The sequence below is a fragment of the Salmo salar genome, chromosome 01, assembly GCF_965601325.2.
Source record: "Salmo salar chromosome 01, fSalSal1, whole genome shotgun sequence".
Lineage (NCBI taxonomy): Eukaryota > Metazoa > Chordata > Actinopteri > Salmoniformes > Salmonidae > Salmo > Salmo salar.
The window spans coordinates 174,618,492-174,641,060 of NC_138291.1; the positions used below are offsets into that span (position 1 = coordinate 174,618,492).

Genomic DNA, 22,569 nt, shown 5'->3' on the forward strand with positions numbered 1-22,569 from the left:
AATTCTATATGTATTGCAATTCAGTGCTGCGATTTTATTGTGATTTTGATGGTCCAAACATATTGCTTACTATAAGTATGCTGCAGAGAGACAAGGGAGCCATGAGCACATGAGTTATGATCAGTTATGTGCTGAAAACATGTTGGCTCAGTGTTGGAGAAGATGGAGAACAAGCTATCGATATAATATTGTAACTGTATTTAATATGTAACTGTATTGATCTTTAAAATTGAATTAAATTGAGATTTGTCACTGGTCTACACACAATACCCCATAATGTCAAAGTGGAATAATGTCCCATTTTTTTATATAATTAAACATGAAATGTATTGATTCAATAACTATTCAACCCCTTTGTTATGGCAAACCTAAATAAGTTCAGGAGTAAAAATGTGCTTAATAAGTTGCATGGAGTCACTGTGTGCAATAATAGTGTTTAACATGTACCCTAAGTCGAGCAGTGAATTTCAAACACAGATTCAACCACAAAGACCAGGGAGGTTTTCCAATGTCTTGCTAAGGTCACCCATTGGTAGATTGGTAAAAAAAAAAGCAGACATTGAATATCCCTTTGAGCATGGTGAAGTTATTCATTACTCTTTGAGTGGTATATTAATACACCCAGTCACTACAAATATGCGAGCGTCCTTCCTAACAGTTGCCGGAGAGGAAGGAAACCACTCAGGAATTTCACCATGAGGCCAATGGTAACTTTTTTAAATAGTTGCAGAGTTGAATGCCTGTGATAGAACTAAGAAGGTATCAACAGCATTGTAGTGACTCTAAATACTAACCTAATTGACAGAGTGTAAAGAAGGAAGCTAGTACAGAATAAAAAATATTCCAAAACATGCATTCTGTTTGCAATAAAGGCACTACAGTAATACTGCAAAAAATGTGGTGAAGCAATTCACTTTTTGTCCTGAATACAAAGTATTATGTGTGGGGCAAATCCAATACAACACATTACTGAGTACTACTCTCCATATTTTCAAGCATAGTAGTGGCTGCATCATGTTATGGGTATGCTTGTAATCGTTAAGGACTTGCGTTTTTCAGGTTAAAAAAGAAACGGAATGGAGCTAAGCACAGGCAAAATCCTAGAGATTAACCTGGTTCAGTCTGCTTTCCATCAGACACTGGGAGACAAATTCACCTTTCAGCAGGACAATAACCTAAAACACAAGGTCAAATCTACACTGCAGTTGCTTACCAAGAAGACACAGAATGTTCCTGAGTGGCCGAGTTAAAATTTTGCCGAGTTAAAACTTGAGAATCTATGGCAAGACCTGAAAATGGTTGTCTAGTAATGATCAACAACCAATTTGACAAAGCTTGAAGAACAATGAGTAAATATTACACAATCCAGGTATGGAAAGCTCTTAGAGACTTACCCAGAAAGATGCACAGCTGTAATTGCTGCCAAAGGTGCTTCTACAAAGTATTGACTCAGGGGTGTGAATACTTATTTAAATGAGATATTTATGTTTTTTATTTTATTGTGTGTAGATGGGTGAGAACAAAAATCTATTTCATCCATTTTAAATTCAGGCTGTAACATAACAAAATGTAGAATAAGTCAAGGGGTATGAATACTTTCTGATAGGCCCTATAGTGTCAAAGCGATGCACTACGACCGTATTGTTTGCGAGCTGGCTCTTTGTTACTCGGCAGCGGAAACGCTGCAATAATTGCAGCTCTGGCCGGTGACTTCCTTTTCTCAGTCAGGGTGGGGAAGCGTTCCACTCCCGTCAATAGTGGGCTAGCTGCTTCATACATCAACTGGCTCAGACCTACAAGGGGACATCAAAACTCTGAAGACCTGGGTAAGACATATTGAGCCACTATGGACCCGACTTCAGTTGTACTCAAAATAAATAAATCAATGTACAAAAAGTAAAAGCTATTGAACTAACTGTAGCATAAGCTGAGTGAATGATTAGATCTTTGGTGTCAATGATACTACTAGACATGATGTTATACAGTATGTTCTGTAGATGATCAGAAGACTAATATCTTACACATCACCATGCACTTTCTCTGAGGGATGTGTCCTCACCTAGGCTAGTGTAAAAGTAAACACATGGAAGGTCTGACATTTTGCCCATCATTAGAAATAACTTCCGTCTCCTTTGTGACAACTTGTGCCTAAACACAACTTCTTTGTTTGCTTTGGTGTAGTAGTTCTGCGTCTTTCTCATAAGCAAAACAAACCCTTCCTTCCCTTTACTACTAGCTAACTCTTAATTGCACAGGATACAGAGATCCCGGCTGGGGAAAAGTCTCTCTCTCTCTCTCTCTCTCTCTCTCTCTCTGAGCCTACAGATGGCTAAAATTCCCTTTTATGGCGTTGGAGGGCTTTTGAAACAGGAAATGACATCACGCTCTGAGGTAGTGAGTAGGGAGCTAGCTACAACTCTGTGGCATTCCAAAGCGGGTGAGTCGCAGCTTGCCTGGAAATGAACCCCAGGCATGACTGACACTCAAATCACCTAAACCCAAAAAATAGACCGGGACGGACAACTTTTCAATTGAGATGTTATTTCATCTATGGTAGATGATAGCAGCAAACCAAAATAATGAATGGTGGGTTGCAGTGTTATTGTATCAGGGGCTTGTGTTGAGTGATGATGACAAAAATATTTGTGGTTTGAGTAAAGTTCAAGGCCTTGAAAGGAGTTCAAACTAGTGTTTATCAGAGAGAACGTGACTAAAGAAAGAGAAATACAGAGCGGGAGAGAGAGAACAGTTAACAGAACAGTCAGCGGGCGTACCATGCATGTTTCATTCCCTGGGAGGGGCTGTCTGTCTGGTCTGGAACTGCTGACATGCAACACACATGGCCACTCCCTCTAGAAATAGGAGGAGCTGCAGCCAGGCCACTCCTTCTAGAAGTAGGAGGAGCTGCAGCCAGGCCACTCCCTCTAGAAGTAGGAGGAGCTGCAGCCAGGCCACTCCCTCTAGAAGTAGGAGGAGCTGCAGCCAGGCCACTCCCTCTAGAAGTAGGAGGAGCTGCAGCCAGGCCGAGAGAGAGAGGGAGAGAGGGAGCGGAAGAAGGCTCACAATGTTCCAATAGCCTTCTAAGGCCTCTTCAGACAGCAACTGTAACAGATTACTCATAATGGGGATTATCAGGAGTCGGACCTCGGATGACGATTGTTTTCTTTCTATGGGGCTAGCCACCTGTATTTATAGAGCAGTTTGGAGTGTTCATTTCATTCTTTATTTCAAAATCACGTTGACTAAGAGCCTTGAAACTGCCTAGTTTTCTAGTCAAATTTTATTGGTCGTATACACATTTTGCAGATGTTATCGCAGGTGCAGCGAAATGCTTATGTTTCTAGCTCCAATCGGTGCAGTAATACTTAACAATACAAAACAAAACAAATAATTCCCCAAAAATTGAAATAAAGAAATTAAGAAATATCAGAACGAGCAATGTCAGAGTCTGGAATAGAGATATGCATTCGGAAAGTATTCAGACCCCTGACTTTTTACACATTTTGTTACATTACAGCCTTAAAATTGATTTAAAAAAAATTCCCCTCATCAATCTACACACAATACCCCATAATGACAAAGCAAAAACAGGTTTTTAGACATTTTTGCAAATGTATTACAAATGAAAAAACGGAAATATTACATTCCCGTAAGTATTCAGACCCTTTACTCAGTAGTTTGTTAATTACAGCGACTACAGCCTCGAGTCTTATTGGGTATGACGCTACAAGCTCGGCACACCTGTATTTGGGGAGTTTCTCCCATTCTTCTCCTCTCAAGCTCTGTCAGGTTGGACAGGCAGCTTTGCTGCACAGCTGTTTTCAGGTCTCTCCAGAGATGTTAGATCGGGTTCAAGTCCGGGCTCTGGCTGGGCCACTCAAGGACATTTGAGGCTTGTCTCAAAGCCACTCCTGCGTTGTCTTGGCTGTGTGCTTAGGGTCATTGTCTTGTCGGAAGGTGAATTTTTGCCCCAGTCTGAGCTCTTGAGCACTCTGGAGCAGGTTTTCATCAAGGATTTCACTGTACTTTGCTCCATTCATCTTTCCCTCGATCCTGACTAGTCTCCCAGTCCCTGCCACTGAAAAACATTCCCACAGCATGAAGCTGCCACCACCATGCTTCACCGTAGGGATGATGCCAGGTTTCCTCTAGACGTGACGCTTGGCATTCAGGCCAAAGAGTTCAATATTGGTTTCATCAGACCAGAGAATCTTGTTTCTCATGGTCTGAGGGTCTTTAAGTGCCTTTTGGCAAACTCTACGGTAAAGGCCTGATTGGTGGCGTGCTGCAGAGATGTTTGTCCTTCTGGAAGGTTCTTCCATCTCCACAGAGGAACTCTGGAGCTGTCAGAGTGACCATCAGGTTCTTGGTCACCTCCCTGACCAAGGCCCTTCTCCCCCGAATCCTCACTTTGGCCGGGCGGCCAGCTCTAGGAAAGAGTCTTGGTGGTTCCAAACAGAAATGTTTTGGTACCCTTTCCCAGACAATTCCTTCGACCTCATGGTTCGGTTTTTTCTCTGACACGCACTGTGAACTGTGGGACCTTATATAGACAGGTGTGTGTCTTTCCAAATCATGTCCAATCAATGGAATTTACCACAGGTGGACTCCAATCAAGTTGTAGAAATCAATGGAAACCGATGCACCTGAGCTGAATTTCGAGGGTCTGAATACTTATGTAACAATTTTTTTTAATACATTTGCAAATATTTTACCGCGTTGTCATTATGGGGTATTGTGTGTAGATTGAGGGGGAAAAAACAAACAATTTAATTCATTTTAGAATAAGGCTGTAACGTAACAAAATGTGGAAGAAGTCAAGGGGTCTGAATACTTTCCAAGTCTTGTGCGTGTGTGTAGGCAGTATTAGTTGTTATGAAAGTCCTGACAAATTGATGAATCATTGTCATATTTATATCTAATAGTGTAATTACCTGTGTATCTGAATATTCCAAGGATGTGATATTAAAGTAGTAATATTAATTTAGATCAATATATTAACCTGAAATACTAGTGTAAATAAATGAACTGTGGAGAAAGGAAATACACACAGCTTTACAGTATGATGACCCAAAGATAAAGGATGGTCATGTGTGTGTTGCAATGCTTTCTTATCTGGTGAACCCTGTGTATGGCCCGTTGTCATTATTTCTAATTCATGTGACAAATATGAATGTGACCACTAGAGAAAACACTTGGTATCTGTTGTTCATGCTGCCTATTGCCTTTTAAATGACTCATAATGGATGTGTCCAGTCATGTTTCAACACCTCTATCTATCACAGGGCTGTTTTAAGTTACATGGCCCATCCCAAATGTAACCCAATTCCTTATATAGTGCACTACATTTAACCAGGACCAATGGGGCTCTGGTCAAAATAAATGCACTTTGTAGGGAATGGGGCGCCATTTGGGACGTAACCACAGTTTGTCAAACCCTCATCGCTCCTCTCTGACCCTGACACACTTTGGCATTTTGTATGACGGTGTTTCTGAGAAGCTATCGACAGGAACATCACTTCTAAGCAGCCAGTGTAGTCCAGCAGCAGAATTGCATAAATGTCTTGTGTTTTTTTGTATTTGCATCTATACCTCAGGTCAGTCTTTCAAAAAAAACTAAGCGTACAACCATTTTAAGTATGGAAAGTTTTAGGACGATAAAAAGCAGATGAATTAAGAGATTGTTAATGATAATTAGCACAGAAGATTCCATATTCACAGTTGGATGTCCAATCTAATTTGGACTTGTTGACATTGTCATTTAAGCAGCAATCTCAATAATTCGTTCCAGTTTAATGAAAAGATTGATCTTGGTTACACTAAACTCCTCCTTTCTTTTTCTCTGCAGCCGGGCAAAGAACCCTACAGCGCCATAACCGACTGGGAGGACATCTCCCATTAAAGACCAGTTTCTATCAGGTACTGTCTGTGACCTTGTGCTCTACTGTCATCTACTATTAGCGCTACTCACATGTTGTAAAGAAGCATTTTACATGGATGGATATTACTTTATTAATCCCCTTTTGGAAATTGATTTGTCAACTCCAGCAAGAAAATCAATACACATTTTCCTGTCATGCACAGAGATCCTATAAATTACCAATCTACACTGTGTCTAAAACATTAAGAACACCTTCCTAATATTGTGTTGATGTGATGTCATCAAGTTCATGTAATTACTCATTACATTGATCTTTGTCATTGGCTGTACCAGAGTGGATCTGGATGGGAGTGCATTGATTTGTCCAGGCTGAGTTGTAGCTTCATAATTAAAAGGAAGACTGGGGCTTCTGTCAACACAGGAAGCCAGTTCTGAATCTGAGCCATCTTATCACACGGTTGGTGATGTGCACTCACAATTTACAAGTGTTGAATGGCAATCTCGTCTAGTGACAACTTGTTTTTCCCAAAGAGCTCACTGGTGTGTCGTTTGGACTAAAAGACTGAAGGCATAATTGCCACTGTCGGGCCCATTTTAACAAGCTGAGGAGCAAACAGCTGTGTGGAGAATACCTTACCCAGAGACCACTACTTACAACGGTATCCTGGTTAGTAGGTCTCTTTTAGCTTGGATAATGTCATTCTTCAAACTATTTCAACTATATTAGATTAGTCTCTCATAGCATTGCTCTGCTTAAATTGGACATATACATTTAATTTGTTAAACTTACCAGACAAGAAGAAGTCGAGTGCCTTCTTGAGGCAAGATGAGTGAAGTCTCACATAGGAGCTGATCTTTTTGTTCACTTTTCAAGGTGTCTAACCTTAGTATGTCACTCACTCTTTTAATAATGCATCCACCATTTAGACAGAAAGCGGGTTGTGTGCAATGGGGGGGAAACCTCCCACCCACAGACTGTCAAACAGACTCAGAAACTCCTCAGAGATAGACAGTCCGTAGTAGTCACCTTAGACTTTGACCAAACCCACCAACATTCAAAACCAGGCCTTTGTTTAGTCTGAGGGGCAACGTAAAACCAGACCTGACCGAACTGAAGGTCGATCTAAAAAAAACTCTGTGATTGACCCTGACCTGACCCAACTAAAGGTGGGTCTAAACAACACCGTGATTGACCCTGTTCAGAATGTGTCAATGGCTGACTGATGGGGTTGACTTATCACAAGGTCTTGAAAGAAAGCGCAGTTTGTGTGTTTGTCACGGAATCATTTGTCTTACCCAGATATTCTCCTGAACAGGACTGAAACAGGTCTGTCTTGTAGGGGACATGATACAAAGGACCACAACCTACAGGTGTTAAAAACGTTGTTTTCCTGACACCTTCACCGAGTTGTGCAGCTCTGACTGACAGCTCTGTGTGGCTGCGAGCACAAGTTTGTTTGTCTTCAAACGTTGCAAGACAGTCACGTGAATTGTAATATCAACGTATGAGGTGCAGTTACCCAATTGTTCTACCAATGCTCAAATCAAATTTTATTTGTCACATACGTCGAATACAACAGGTGTAGACCTTACCGTGAAATGTTTACTTACAAGCCCTTAACCAACAATTTTAAGAAAATAGTTATGAAAATATTTACTTTTTATTTAAAAAAAATGACTTTAGTTTATTTAGTAACACAATAAAATAACAATAATGAGGTGAAGATTTAACTTGTCGAAGCCATAACTGTATTTAAGTTCTTATGCTGACTTGGTGTATTGTTTATACCTTCCTATCAGTGGCCATAAGTGCTTCACTGGAAAACTAATTCTGCTTTCACCACTGTATTTTACCCAGAAAAAGAGACAACAACGTGGAGCTAAAATTGAAGGAGAGGCATCTTGATTCTAGCCCACTGAGTTCCTCCTTTGTATAAAAATGCCATTTTGTATTTGAAGGTTGTTCCTTGACCTCTACGACCTCATTTCAGAGCATCTGTAGAGTGAAAGAGCTCCACACAAATAAGTTGAGTTCCATGAATAGCCTTCGGTTTGAAAAAGGCAGGAAGAATATCACATCTCAGTATGTTATTGTCCCTGAAGAGCATTCAAATGTTTTTATAAATGGAGAATATTTAAAATATAATGTTCAAATTAAACAAAGGCCTAGAAAACTGTAATATAAGATTTTGACGATTTAGTAGTTTCTTTGGCATAAAATCTGAAAGCATACAGTGGGGATTTGGTAACGTTGAGTGTATTCAGGGAAGTGATACAATTGAATGTTGCCGGTCATGTTGTGAAAGTATCCCCCATCTTGAAGCTTTATGCTGCATCAGGGGAACATCCCCCACTGTGTGAAGAACATGAAGACAGTGGCGTTGCCCAGGGTGGCCACGGCCCTCTCTATAATCTGATTGGAAATTCTGAGATCTGATAGGTCGTCTCTGAATACATTGACAATTTTGGTTATTTGGTTAACTATCTACATTGCCGCTTTATCCTCTAAATCTTTTTGACTCATTTTATCTCTACCTATATGTACATATCTAGCTCAATTACCTCGTACCCCTGCACATCTACTCGGTACTGGTATCCTGTGTATATAGCCAAGTTATTGTTATTTATTTTTCGTGTAATATTCTATTATTTCTCCTTTTTGTCTCTGCATAGATACACGTGGCGAGGTGTGGCTTAATTTGACCACGGCCCCGATTAGGGTACACAGGTTACTCCCATGTAATTAGCCAAACTTTGGCATCATCTTAAGCAAACTACTAACACTTTATTTTTTTCTCTCGTTTCAATAATTATTTTCAGCAGTGTCACATGTCGTTATTAACATACTGTACTTGGCTGTCACAACAATAAATGACTTGCATGATACTTATTCTGCCACTCTGTGTTACCCGACCTGCTAACACTGACAGTGAAGCTAGTAAATCTGTTGCATTATACTGACGTCACTGTTTGTTTACCCCTAGCTTTTTCACCGGTTAACTCACGTTTGCTGGCTGGCTAGCGAGAGAAGTTACTCTCAATCTAATTGGCTAGTTTCAGATATGCTGCGTAACTTTGCCATGCCATTGAACCGTCTAGGTATTTAGAAAAGTAGATTAATTTAGCCTTACCTATATGTCCTTTCAACTTGCCAACTGGGCAGACAACCCTACCAAATGGCCCAAATTAGCCTATGGTGATATCTACACAGACTTGAGGGAATATCCAGGTTTACACAGGCATTACACATGGCTAGTTAGATACAAACAAGTGTTAGCTTAAGACTTACGGTGAATGAAGTGCTTCGAACACACATGTATGGATTAACCGGAGTCCACAGCTTTCCATCATCATTGCAGTGTATAGAGTGAAACCACAAGGTTAATTTATCCTGGTCCTTGGGTATAGAGTGAAACCACAAGGATAATTTAACCTGGTCCTTGGGTGTAGACTGAAACCACGAGGTTCATTTAACCTGGTCCTTGGGTGTAGAGTGAAACCACGAGGTTCATTTAACCTGGTCCTTGGGTGTAGAGTGAAACCACGAGGTTCATTTAACCTGGTCCTTGGGTATAGAGTGAAACCACGAGGTTCATTTAACCTGGTCCTTGGGTATAGAGTGAAACCACGAGGTTCATTTAACCTGGTCCTTGGGTATAGAGTGAAACCACGAGGTTCATTTAACCTGGTCCTTGGGTATAGAGTGAAACCACGAGGTTCATTTAACCTGGTCCTTGGGCGTAGTAAAGTACCCTGCAGCGGTACCCTACCTGGGGGCGTGGCTTAACGTTACCATGGGAATATGGGCGGGCCCGTAAACGTTTCATTGTTAGTCTACGCCTGTTGTTTACGAAGACTAATAACATTTTTTTTAAAAACATCTATATTGTTAAACAGTTTTGGGACGCCTGGCTGCCCTTGGCAACCATAAATACATGTCACTGTGTAGGTAGAATGTCATTACCCTGATGGTGTTTGTGATAATGTCCCTTATCATTCAAAAGGCAGGTGCAAAGTGCACTGTTCAGAAGCTGGACTTGATTAGGAGTAAAGGAACTTGTTCAGGTAACTTACTTAACCTAGTTTTTGAAGTGATTTGTTTGACAAAAAATATGAAAACATCATGACTGGTTGTGTTCATGACACATTAAAAGGTCCTTTTTTTACAGTTAAATTACATGTCTTTACTATAAAGCCCATAAAGCTTTTTTCTTTTCTTTTGTGTACGTTTGTTTATGTGTAACTCTGTGTTGTTTTTGTCACACTGCTTTGCTTTATCTTGGCCAGGTCGCAGTTGTAAATGAGAACTTGTTCTCGACTGGCCACCTGGTTAAATAAAGGTGAAATAAAAAACGAGGTCCTGTTAAAAAATATTCTGACCCCCCCCCCCCCCCCGAATGTCACGTACTCCGGGTGGCACTTTCAAGTAAATTTACTTCTGTATGCTAATACCCTTTATATAAAATCCTGACCTAGAATGCAAACACTGTAGCAAGACTTTTGGAAATAATTTTTATGCTTTATTTGAACTGGGGAATGTACCAAATCGAAAATGAAGCATTTAATGCGTTGAACCATCATAATAACATTTAACAAATCACGTTTTATGACGTCGTCGTCCCCAAACTGGGGCTGTGCCCTACCTTGACCCCCACGCTCAAAATATTCTGCACATGACAATGCAAAATAAAAACGAGAAGTGAAACTGAAATACATATCACCACAGAGCGTCCTCTGCTATATTCTCATCGCTTGTCAGCTCTCAAGCGGCTTTTTATGCATCTATTTTCAGTGATGGGTTTTCATGAGAGGGACAGCTACATTCTTTGAGTGGGGTTGAGGTGACTGACTCAAGAATGTTATATTTTTTCCGGGCCAGAATGTAGTCTGTTTTTTACCAAGTCCTTAGCCTTACTCTCTGCCTCCATGCTAGACCTCTTCCAAATGGTTCATTGTCCAAACAGTAGTCAGAGAGAAGGACTGACACTAGTAAATGTCTACAAATGGACATGGCTCCAGATGATTTGGTTAGCATGTGGAACTGTGAAGACACTCTCCATCTTAATTCTACTTTTGCCCTGTAAAAATGTAATTGGGGATTGACAATGGAAGCTATTTGACCAGTCTTCTTAGATGTTCTCTGAACTTAATCGGTTAACAAAGGCTGGTTGTGTGGGCTACTCTTTGAACTTTGTGAACTCTTAAAAGTTCCCATCATAATGGTGTGGTACATCGCTTGCCTCAAAAAAAAGTATTCCCATGTTTAAGGAACAACTTGCAGTGCATGTGCTTTATCTATCTAGGTTACTTGTAGCAGGCATGTACTATGCCAGTGAGAAATGTGGACTGAAAGTAGTGCTGCCTTCCTCAATGCCTCCCTCAAACTCAATAGCATTAGATAACCTATATCCTACAGAATCTCACCCAGCAGTTGCACCTTGCCACTAGACCGTAGAAGAGCTAGTGAGGTGGCCTGGGCTGGTCTAAAGGATCAGATGCATCTCAAATCTGAGTGCCGATAGGTACTTACTTAGCACTTAGTGCCCTATTCTTCTTGTCACTTCTGTCGAAGGTTTGTGCTCTCTAATTGGCTCAAAGTCAATTTCTCGCCCACTGACAAGCATTGCGATTCTACAAGTAGAAACAGCAGGTTCATCGGTACACCGTCAGTACACAGCAGGTACGTATTTTGTTCTTGCAAGAGAAGGAACGGCCTCCTACTGTTATAAATACCTATCGGAAGTCCGATTTTCTCGGTGTCTGTACCAAAAGAAACCGCCTCTGGAGTCTGGAACACACATACCGCTGCAGCATGGGTTCGAATCCGGACTGCTGCTATTTTCTCTCTATCTCTCTCCAACCCAATATGGGGGACTGCTCCACTCCTTAATAAAAAAAGAAATGACAAGTGCTACTGAGAATGCAAATACAATCGTTCAGTATGCAGTGCATTTTTGCGGTGGAGCTGTCAAAACGAACAGCTAAATTACTGGTATTTCATGTCATTTTTATATCTCGTGTAAATCTGGGATGCATTTGGTATGTCCAGTAAAAACATGGTTACAGCCAACTCTTAAAGACTGATTCTTCTCAGGAATTTTGACTGGAAACCAGAGAAAACACACACAAAGAGGGACAGCTTGTCCTTTATTGTATTGGACACAGTCACTTATTTATACTGGTGTAAATCACTGCTTTGAGTAAGAATAAAATAATACAGCCTAACTTCATACACATCTTGTAACCTCTTTAATGAAAGTTGAACACAGCTATAAACCTCTCTCTGTTTCATACAACGGGTTAACGGTCTGAGCGTCTCACACACTCAAAGGCCAGAGTGACGTTCTAATTAAGACTTTGAATATTCATATCATTACTCATCTTTTAATCCAAAGTCCCAATTGATTGTGCAGAATGGTAATTTCTTGAGTCACTTTTAGACATGATGAAAAGGTAAATAGAGAACCACACATTTTGAAGCATAATCTCTGATTTCCCATAAAACTCAACTCAAGAAATGACCATGCTATTCAAATCCTAATGCTGTAAATGTGTTTTTGGCTGTTACTGATACTGTTACTGATACTGAAAGCCAGTCAGTTTGACCGAAGTAGTAACCCCAAACTTTCAGCAGGCGTTCTATTGTAAGGCAGCAGAGACACCAGCAGGGATCATAAAAACCATCTCACCAAAATCTAAATGACCATATATATATATATATATAAGGTTTTTCATTGATCCATCTGAAGGGCTTAGCTACTGGAATCTGATAGATGTGGTTTTTATGACTCCATTGTGCTGAGGTTTGGGATTGGTGCATTCCTAAAGGAACATAATGCTCGATATCGGGCATGTTGCTGCAGGAGCTAGGTTACAAAACCAAGTTTGCAGTTAACGTCTGTAACTAACATGTGTGGGAATACATACATACATACATACATACATACATACATACATACATACAGTACCAGTCAAAAGTTTGGGCACACCTACTGAGAGAATGCGAAGAGTGTGCAAAGCTGTTATCAAGGCAAAGGGTGGCAACTTTGAAGAATCTCAAATATATAAAACTTATTTTCATTTGTTTAATACTTTTTTGGTTACTACATGATTCCATATGTGTTATTTCATAGTTTTGATGTCTTCACTATTATTATACAATGTAGAAAATATTACAAATAAAGAAAAACCCTTGAATGAGTAGGTGTGTCCAACCTTTTGACTGGTACTGTACATTTACTTACATACATGCATACATACATACAGTTGAAGTTGGAAGTTTACATACACCTTAGCCAAATACATTTAAACTCAGTTTTTCACAATTCCTGACATTTAATCCTAGTAAAATGCCCTGTCTTAGGTCAGTTAGGATCAGCATTTTATTTTAAGAATGTGAAATGTCAGAATAATAGTAGAGAGAATGATTTATTTCAGCTTTTATTTCTTTCATCACATTCCGAGTGGGTCAGAGGTTTACATACACTCAATTAGTATTTGGTAGCATTGCCTTTAAATTGTTTAACTTGGGTCAAACATTTGAGGTAGCCTTCCACAAGCTTCTCTCAATAAGTTGGATGAATTTTGGCCCATTCCATCCCTCCTGCAGCAAAGCACCCCCCACAACATGATGCTGCCACCCGTGTGCTTCACGGTTGGGATGGTGTTCTTCGGCTTGCAAGCCTCCCCCTTTTTCCTCCAAACATAACAATGGTCATTATGGCCAAACAGTTCTATTTTTGTTTCATCAGACCAGAGGACATTTCTCTAAAAAGTACGACCTTTGTCCCCATGTGCAGTTGCCTGGCTTTTTTATGGCGGTTTTGGAGCAGTGGCCTCTTCCTTGCTGAGCGGCCTTTCAGGTTATGTCGATATAGGACTCTTTACTGTGGCTATAGATACTTTTGTACCTGTTTCCTCCAGCATCTTCACAAGGTCCTTTGCTGCTGTTCTGGGATTGATTTGCACTTTTCGCACCAGAGTACGTTCATCTCTAGGAGACAGAACGCTTCTCCTTCCTGAGTGGTATGACGACTGCGTGGTCCCATGGTGTTTATACTTGCGTACTATTGTTTGTACAGATGAACGTGGTACCTTCAGGCGTTTAGAAATTGCTCCCAAGGATGAACCAATTGTTGGAAAAATTACTTGTGTCATGCACAAAGTAGATATCCTAACCGACTTTCCAAAACTATAGTTTGTTAACAAGAAATTTGTGGAGTGGTTGAAAAACGAGTTTTAATGACTCCAACGTAAGTGTATGTAAACTTCCGACTTCAACTGTACATACATGCATACATACATACATACATACATACATACATACATACATACATACATACATACATACATACATACATACATACATACATACATACATACATACATACATACATACAGTGAGGGAAAAAAGTATTTGATCCCCTGCTGATTTTGTACGTTTGCCCACTGACAAAGAAATGATCAGTCTATAATTTTAATGGTAGGTTTATTTTAACAGTGAGAAACAGAATAACAACAAAAAAATCCAGAAAAATGCATGTTATAAATTGATTTGCATTTTAATGAGGGAAATAAGTATTTGACCCCTTCTCAATCAGAAAGATTTCTGGCTCCCAGGTGTCTTTTATACAGGTAACGAGCTGAGATTAGGAGCACACTCTTAAAGGGAGTGCTGCTAATCTCAGTTTGTTACCTGTATAAAAGACACCTGTCCACAGAAGCAATCAATCAATCAGATTCCAAACTCTTCACCATGGCCAAGACCAAAGAGCTCTCCAAGGATGTCAGGGACAAGATTGTAGACCTACACAAGGCTGGAATGGGCTACAAGCCCATCGCCACGCAGCTTGGTGAAAAGGTGACAACAGTTGATGCGATTATTCGCAAATGGAAGAAACACAAAAGAACTGTCAATCTCCCTCGGCCTGGGGCTCCATGCAAGATCTCACCTCGGAGTTGCAATGATCATGAGAACGGTGAGGAATCAGCCCAGAACTACACGGGAGGATCTTGTCAATGATCTCAAGGCAGCTGGGACCATAGTCACCAAGAAAACAATTGGTAACACACTACGCCGTGAAGGACTGAAATCCTGCAGCGCTCGCAAGGTCCCCCTGCTCAAGAAAGCACATATACATGCCCGTCTGAAGTTTACCAATGAACATCTGAATGATTCAGAGGACGACTGGGTTAAACTGGTGTTGTGGTCAGATGAGACCAAAATGGAGCTCTTTGGCATCAACTCAACTCGCCATGTTTGGTGGAGGAATGCTGCCTATGACCCCAAGAACACCATCCCCACCGTCAAACATGGAGGTGGAAACATTATGCTTTGGGGGTGTTTTTCTGCTAAGGGGACAGGACAACTTCACCGCATCAAAGGGACGATGGACGGGGCCATGTACCGTCAAATCTTGGGTGAGAACCTCCTTCCCTCAGCCAGGGCATTGAAAATGGGTCGTGGATGGGTATTCCGGCATGACAATGACCCAAAACACACGGCCAAGGCAACAAAGGAGTGGCTCAAGAAGAAGCACATTAAGGTCCTGGAGTGGCCTAGCCAGTCTCCAGACCTTAATCCCATAAAATATCTGTGGAGGGATCTGAAGGTTCGAGTTGCCAAACGTCAGCCTCGAAACCTTAATGACTTGGAGAAGATCTGCAAAGGGGAGTGGGACAAAATCCCTCCTGAGATGTGTGCAAACCTGGTGGCCAACTACAAGAAACGTCTGACCTCTGTGATTGCCAACAAGGGTTTTGCCACCAAGTACTAAGTCATGTTTTTCAGAGGGGTCAAATACTTATTTTCCTCATTAAAATGCAAATAATTTTTACATTTTTGACATGCGTTTTTCTGGATTTTTTTGTTGTTATTCTGTCTCTCACTGTTCAAATGAACCTACCATTACAATTATAGACTGATCATTTCTTTGTCAGTGGGCAAATGTACAAAATCAGCAGGGGATCAAATACTTTTTCCCTCACTGTACATACATACATCTCGTTTTATTGTTCCTGGAGGCTTTTGCCATAGTAATAACCAAAAGATAGCTGTATATACATATGTACAGTATAGTGTGTATATACACAATATATCAAAAATATATGTTGTAGATTGTAACAGTTCTTGATCTTCAGAAATCAAGTGAACTCAGTGCAGTAATCACTTCAGTGTCCTGTCTATCTACAACAAGTAATTTGACATGATGAGTAGGCCTCTTCCCATAGGAGCCTCTTCAACACTGCAGCTGAGAAGCGGGTGTCAGAATCCTGCCGTAAACCACCCTCTCCCCTTAATATAGAGTAGGGATTGATCCCCTGGAAGGCTGCCAGCCAGTCTGTCTGTCTCCCCACCACACACAGCCGTGCCAGTAGACCGAGACGGACCACACCGGGAGGCCGGGGACAAAACACAACTGGGGGGTCTGATTTGATTTTTTTTTTAAAATGTAACCTTAATTTAACTAGGCAAGTCAGTGAAGAACAAATTCTTATTTACCTTGACGGCCTATGAACAGTGGGTTAAGGCAGAACGACCGAGTTTTACCTTGTCAGCTCGGGGATTCGATCTAGCAACCTTTCGGTTACTGGCCCAACGCTCTAACCACTAGGCTACCTGCCGCCCCCGATAATACCATATCTACTATTGCTAGATTCAGACAATAGTGCCGACTGGCTTGGAGATCTTCTTTTGACATCGTCATTTCCATCACGGTTACAACGCAGTTCGGCTCGCCTCTGCTCAATAGTGTGAAAATGGTACCTGTGTGTGTTTAGGGATGTAAAGCACTTACTCAGGGATAACCCCAATCTTCACTGTTTGGAAACCACGTGGAATTCGCCTCAGCTCACAGTGGGGGCTGTGGTGGGGGATGGGAGTGTGAATTGCTTCCAGCTTTGTGCTTGTGTAACAACATTAATTGGATCTTGATGCTCAGTTCAACATTCTCTGCATTCTGCCGAGAGCCAAATATTGTCAGTCACATGAATCACATTTTGATTACCAATATGTTAACCTACTGGGACTTGACATTCTTATCACACGATTTGAACACGGACATGAGTATTGATCTATCTAACGACATGCGTTTTCATGAATAACTTGGGCTGAGTCCCAAACGTCACCATAGTCCCTTTGTAGTTCACTACTTTTGATAGGCCCATTTCATGTGATTTAACTCATGATGTGTGTTGCTATTGGCTCATTACATTTTACATTTTAGTCATTTAGCAGATGCTCTTATCCAGAACAACTTACAGGAGCAATTAGGGTTAAGTGCCTTGCTCAAGGGCACATCCACGGATTTTACCTAGTCGGCTCTGGGATTTGAACCAGTAACAGTTGAATTACTGGCCCAACGCTCCTAACCACTAGGCTACATGCCTCCCCTGACAGTCAGACAGTCATTGTTAAAATGGTTGCTCCTCACCCACGCCAACAGTCAACATATTATGACCTACGTGCTGTTTGTCGTTCCGTCGGTGCCGTGACTGTGACACTAGCTACTGTTCGTATCTGTGCTGTCATCACTGACCGGTTATAAATAAGTGTCTCGAGCTCAGTCCACAGTCTAGGCCGAGGGTCAAATCACTCTTGCTACACAGACTTATTTTTATATAATCGTTCAGCTGAGGTGTTCTCCAAAATGCTTTGTAAGTTGATTAACTGGTCAAATGCGAGACAGATGCTGATGCGAAGTATGTCTGTCTGTCTCTGTGTCCATTTAAATATCTGTATCTCTGTCTGTGTCTGTAACTGTCTCTATTTCTCTGTCTGTCTTTGTCTGTCTGTGAAGAAAACCCTTTGAGTACAACTCCCAGCCGTTTCTCAAACCCTCTCTCTGGCCCTGGGACTAATGGCTCTCGCACACATCCCACCGAATATGGATGTTGCATTCGTCTGCCGATCATTCAGTGTGCTGTTTTAGGGACCACCCTCTGTAAGACGTGTGACTGCCAACATTTTTCACACGATTCTACATGTAAAATCGGTGTGCATTCGGTTCTCAAATTACGCTGAGAGGGGCTTGGTACTCTTGGCCAGCAGACGTTATTGGTGTCGGAGCCCTTCTAGGCAAACTTTGTGACGTCTTACAGCTGAGGTAGGCTACTAACCCCCGACCTCCGGCAGAGTCTATTGTCCTGCGGCAATAGTACTGTTTGTCCATTTTGAGATGCTGTAGCCAGTATACACTTCCTTTAAAATAGTCAGAATTAATCTAAGAAAACTCAAGAAATATGTAATTAATTTTGACGGTTTTGCCGAGGAGATCTTAGTCGCGCAATTTTACATCTAACTAAGATGTTTGGTGTAGTTTTTTTCAATGAAAAAAATGTGCATGAAAACGAGTCGTTTCTTGTTGAATGACAACAAAGACTTTATTGAAGAATCTCTACTGTTAACCAATCACCGACGAAGAGGCATAGACTTTCGGCTCCGAACTTCGGCTTACCTCTAGAAACAATGTTGTGTGCCTGAACAGCTGAAATACCCTCACCGAAGACCAAAACCAACAAAAACATCACAAAATGTTGTCATAATATATACTCGAACTCTTCTGAACTGTTTCAATCAAATCAATCAATCAAATGTATTTATAAAGCCCTTTTTACATCAGGCAATGTCACAAAGTGCTATACAGAAACCCAGCCTAAAACCTCAAACTGCAAGCAATGGAGATGTAGAAGCACGGTGGGTAAGGAAAAACTCCCTAGGTAGGCAGGAACCTAGGAAGAAACCTAGAGGAAGCAGGCTCTGAAGGGTGGCCTCAGACTGGCCGGGAAGCATACGGATGCCTCTAGGGACCAGGTTACCAGGGAATAGAGTTGTCCCGGTCAGTCGGTGGCCTAGCCTGGTGTTGGAGACCCCAGTCTGCCCCTGAACTCTTTAGTTGTCTCCCAAGATGTCATGTTGGAGACAACTTCTAGAAACTCCTGTCTACCTCAACTCACATCTGGACCCTTCATCTGGACCCTTCATTCTGCTGGACTCCCTCATGGGTGTGTCTTTGACCATAACCCACTACCCTGTGTGTCTGTTTGGTGTGTGTGTGTGTGTGTTAATAAAGTGTGAATTGTATTCTACTGGTTATTTCTGTCCACTGGGACAGATGCGTCTGTACCTGAACTGGCACCTCTTTCAGAGCCCACCACATGGTGTTGCTCTTTTCCAGTGTGTTTGTGTTTGTTCTCTCCTCTATGTCTAGAGGAGGATGTTGCTGTTGAGCTGATTGTAATGTGGTGTAGAGAAGTGATACTAGTGATGGTGTGAATAGGACAGGAGAAGTCTGGTCATGTACTCCTCCTCCCTGTGTATTGGGAAAGGCTGATTTGAAATCCCTCTTTAGCTACAGGCGCCCTCACATCACTGCACATTGCTAGGCAACCCAAATAGATTTAACCTCGGAACTTAAACTTTCAACACCTTCCCTTAAATTCTGAGATTGTTTTTGAGGGCTATTTTTCACAGCAAATGGAGTTGTTTTTCCCTATTGATTGATATTAAATGTCTTCTTTCATTTAGTATGGTACTGGTTTTGATTCCTCAATTGACGTAATAATCAGTCAAGCCACAAATGTTCTGTTGATGCTATTTTCAGAGGTTCCACATTCAGTGTTCACCAGTTATTTCCATGTACTGTTATGTCTCTGAGACAGTTCTTCTTTTCTACTATGGCCCCTTTTAGACTGAAACTGCAACTCGTGTAAAGTCCCCTCAGAGGAGGAACTACATGCCGGCAGGAGGGTTATTAATGAAACAGCACAGTCCCCACTCTCTTCCTAGTGAACATGAGGGTTAATAGTGAAACACCAGTCTCCTACTCTCTTCCTAGTGAACATGAGGAGGGTTAATAGTGAAACACCAGTCTCCTACTCTCTTCCTAGTTAACAGGAGGATGGTTAATAGTGAAACACCAGTCTCCTAGTCTCTTCCTAGTGAACATGAGGAGGGTTAATAGTGAAACACCAGTCTCCTACTCTCTTCCTAGTGAACATGAGGAGGGTTAATAGTGAAACACCAGTCTCCTAGTCTCTTCCTAGTTAACAGGAGGATGGTTAATAGTGAAACACCAGTCTCCTATTCTCTTCCTAGTGAACATGAGGAGGGTTAATAGTGAAACACCAGTCTCCTAGTCTCTTCCTAGTGAACATGAGGAGGGTTAATAGTGAAACACCAGTCTCCTAGTCTCTTCCTAGTGAACATGAGGAGGGTTAATAGTGAAACACCAGTCTCCTAGTCTCTTCCTAGTGAACATGAGGGTTAATAGTGAAACACCAGTCTCCTACTCTCTTCCTAGTGAACATGAGGAGGGTTAATAGTGAAACACCAGTCTCCTAGTCTCTTCCTAGTGAACATGAGGAGGGTTAATAGTGAAACACCAGTCTCCTACTCTCTTCCTAGTGAACATGAGGGTTAATAGTGAAACACCAGTCTCCTACTCTCTTCCTAGTGAACATGAGGGTTAATAGTGAAACACCAGTCTCCTACTCTCTTCCTAGTGAACATGAGGAGGGTTAATAGTGAAACACCAGTCTCCTACTCTCTTCCTAGTTAACAGGAGGATGGTTAATAGTGAAACACCAGTCTCCTAGTCTCTTCCTAGTGAACATGAGGAGGGTTAATAGTGAAACACCAGTCTCCTACTCTCTTCCTAGTGAACATGAGGAGGGTTAATAGTGAAACACCAGTCTCCTAGTCTCTTCCTAGTGAACAGGAGGATGGTTAATAGTGAAACACCAGTCTCCTACTCTCTTCCTAGTGAACATGAGGAGGGTTAATAGTGAAACACCAGTCTCCTAGTCTCTTCCTAGTGAACATGAGGAGGGTTAATAGTGAAACACCAGTCTCCTAGTCTCTTCCTAGTGAACATGAGGAGGGTTAATAGTGAAACACCAGTCTCCTAGTCTCTTCCTAGTGAACATGAGGAGGGTTAATAGTGAAACACCAGTCTCCTACTCTCTTCCTAGTGAACATGAGGAGGGTTAATAGTGAAACACCAGTCTCCTAGTCTCTTCCTAGTGAACATGAGGAGGGTTAATAGTGAAACACCAGTCTCCTAGTCTCTTCCTAGTGAACATGAGGAGGGTTAGTGGTGAAACACCAGTCTCCTAGTCTCTTCCTAGTGAACATGAGGAGGGTTAGTAGTGAAACGACCAGTCTCCTACTCTCTTCCTAGTGAACATGAGGGTTAGTGGTGAAACACCAGTCTCCTAGTCTCTTCCTAGTGAACATGAGGAGGGTTAGTGGTGAAACGACCAGTCTCCTACTCTCTTCCTAGTTAACAGGAGGATGGTTAGTGGTGAAATGAGAGCTCACTAGTTAATAGGAGGATGGTTAGTGGTGAAATGAGAGCTCAGTCTTTCGTTTCCCAAAGTTATAAACATATTGATGTAATGCTATCATGTATGGTGTTGTCTTTTAACCTTTAACCCCCTGTCCTGTGTGTTTCCCCTGCTATCCCTGCAGGTGTAACGGCGGTGGAAACGGAGAGCGGCAGTCATGGTGGCCCTGTCACTGAAGATTGGCGTGGGGAACGTGGTGAAGACGATGCAGTTTGAGCCCTCCACCATGGTGTACGACGCCTGTCGAATGATCAGGGAAAGAGTCCCTGAGGCACAGCTGGGCCAGCGTGAGTACACACACACACACACACACACACCACACACCACACACACACACACACACACACACACACCTCGGACACAAACACACACCATGCCGATACACAGTCTTATACATATCTAGTTTTGATCATAAGACACACACCACCAACACACACGCCTGTCATTTTAGTCACGTCTATGCCTTCACCAAGTTCTAGTTGTTTTTCTTACAGGTCATTTAGAGTTCACCAACAATGGTTTTGTCTATGAATAACTAAATATTTGGTTTAATTAATATCGATTTAAACTTTGATTACATGGCCATTATGTGTGACTCAAACTTAAATTGAAGTTTAATTAAAATCCAGGAATAATTTTACTCTTGTCTAAAACATTATCGTCACTGTCAAATGCAAATGAGTGCAGGAGTAGGCATCAACAGTCTGAAATGGTTCAATAGTGTATAACCCAATGCGTAGCTGTTAAGCTATTCAGTTTATCAGTCCAGTGCAGCTTCCTGGGATGTTGACAAACTAGAGCCTCTGTCTTTCAAAATCACTCAATTGACAACAGGAGATTAGATAGGAATGATGTATGCAGAAGGGATCCAGAAACAAGCAATCTGCTGTGGCACAGGCCAACAGACTTCTATAAATGCCAGCACTTCTCACTAAACCAATACTGACAGGGAACTATCTATTACAGACTTGAGCAGCTGTCTTTAATAACACCCAATATGACAACAGGAAATTCAAAGAGATGATAACTGTCTCTCTTGTAGGGCAAGGAATTGCCAGGGACCTCACCATGTACGATATGTTTTGCGATTCTTATGAGTCTATATGCATTGAGTTTTGATGCTGTGATTTTTATTTTGCGATTCGGCTTAACCAAACATATTGCTTTTTATTTTTTATAACCAAATATATTGCTCGACATACAGTTGAAGTCGGAAGTTTAAATACACCTTAGCCAAATAAATTAAACTCAGTTTTTCACAATTCCTGACATTTAATCCTAGTAAAATCCCCTGTCTTAGGTCAGTTAGGATCACCACTTTGATTTAAGAATGTGAAATGTCA

General features: G+C 41.5%; 1 protein-coding gene across 3 annotated transcripts in view; it reads left to right on the forward strand.

Annotated features, from left to right (window-relative positions):
* Positions 1-22,569, forward strand: part of tln1 (talin 1) — a 146,314-nt gene that overhangs the window by 27,568 nt on the left and 96,177 nt on the right. For 2 of the 3 annotated variants that reach the window (XM_045693650.2, XM_045693654.2), the window contains exons 2-3: positions 5,849-5,919; positions 21,351-21,513. In XM_045693650.2, coding sequence (XP_045549606.1) covers positions 21,384-21,513 — 130 coding nt within the window. In that variant the 5' untranslated portion in view covers positions 5,849-5,919; positions 21,351-21,383. Of the gene's footprint in view, positions 1-1,803; positions 1,827-5,848; positions 5,920-21,350; positions 21,514-22,569 lie in introns of those variants that run through there. The other variant, XM_082956715.1, reaches the window with a different exon arrangement.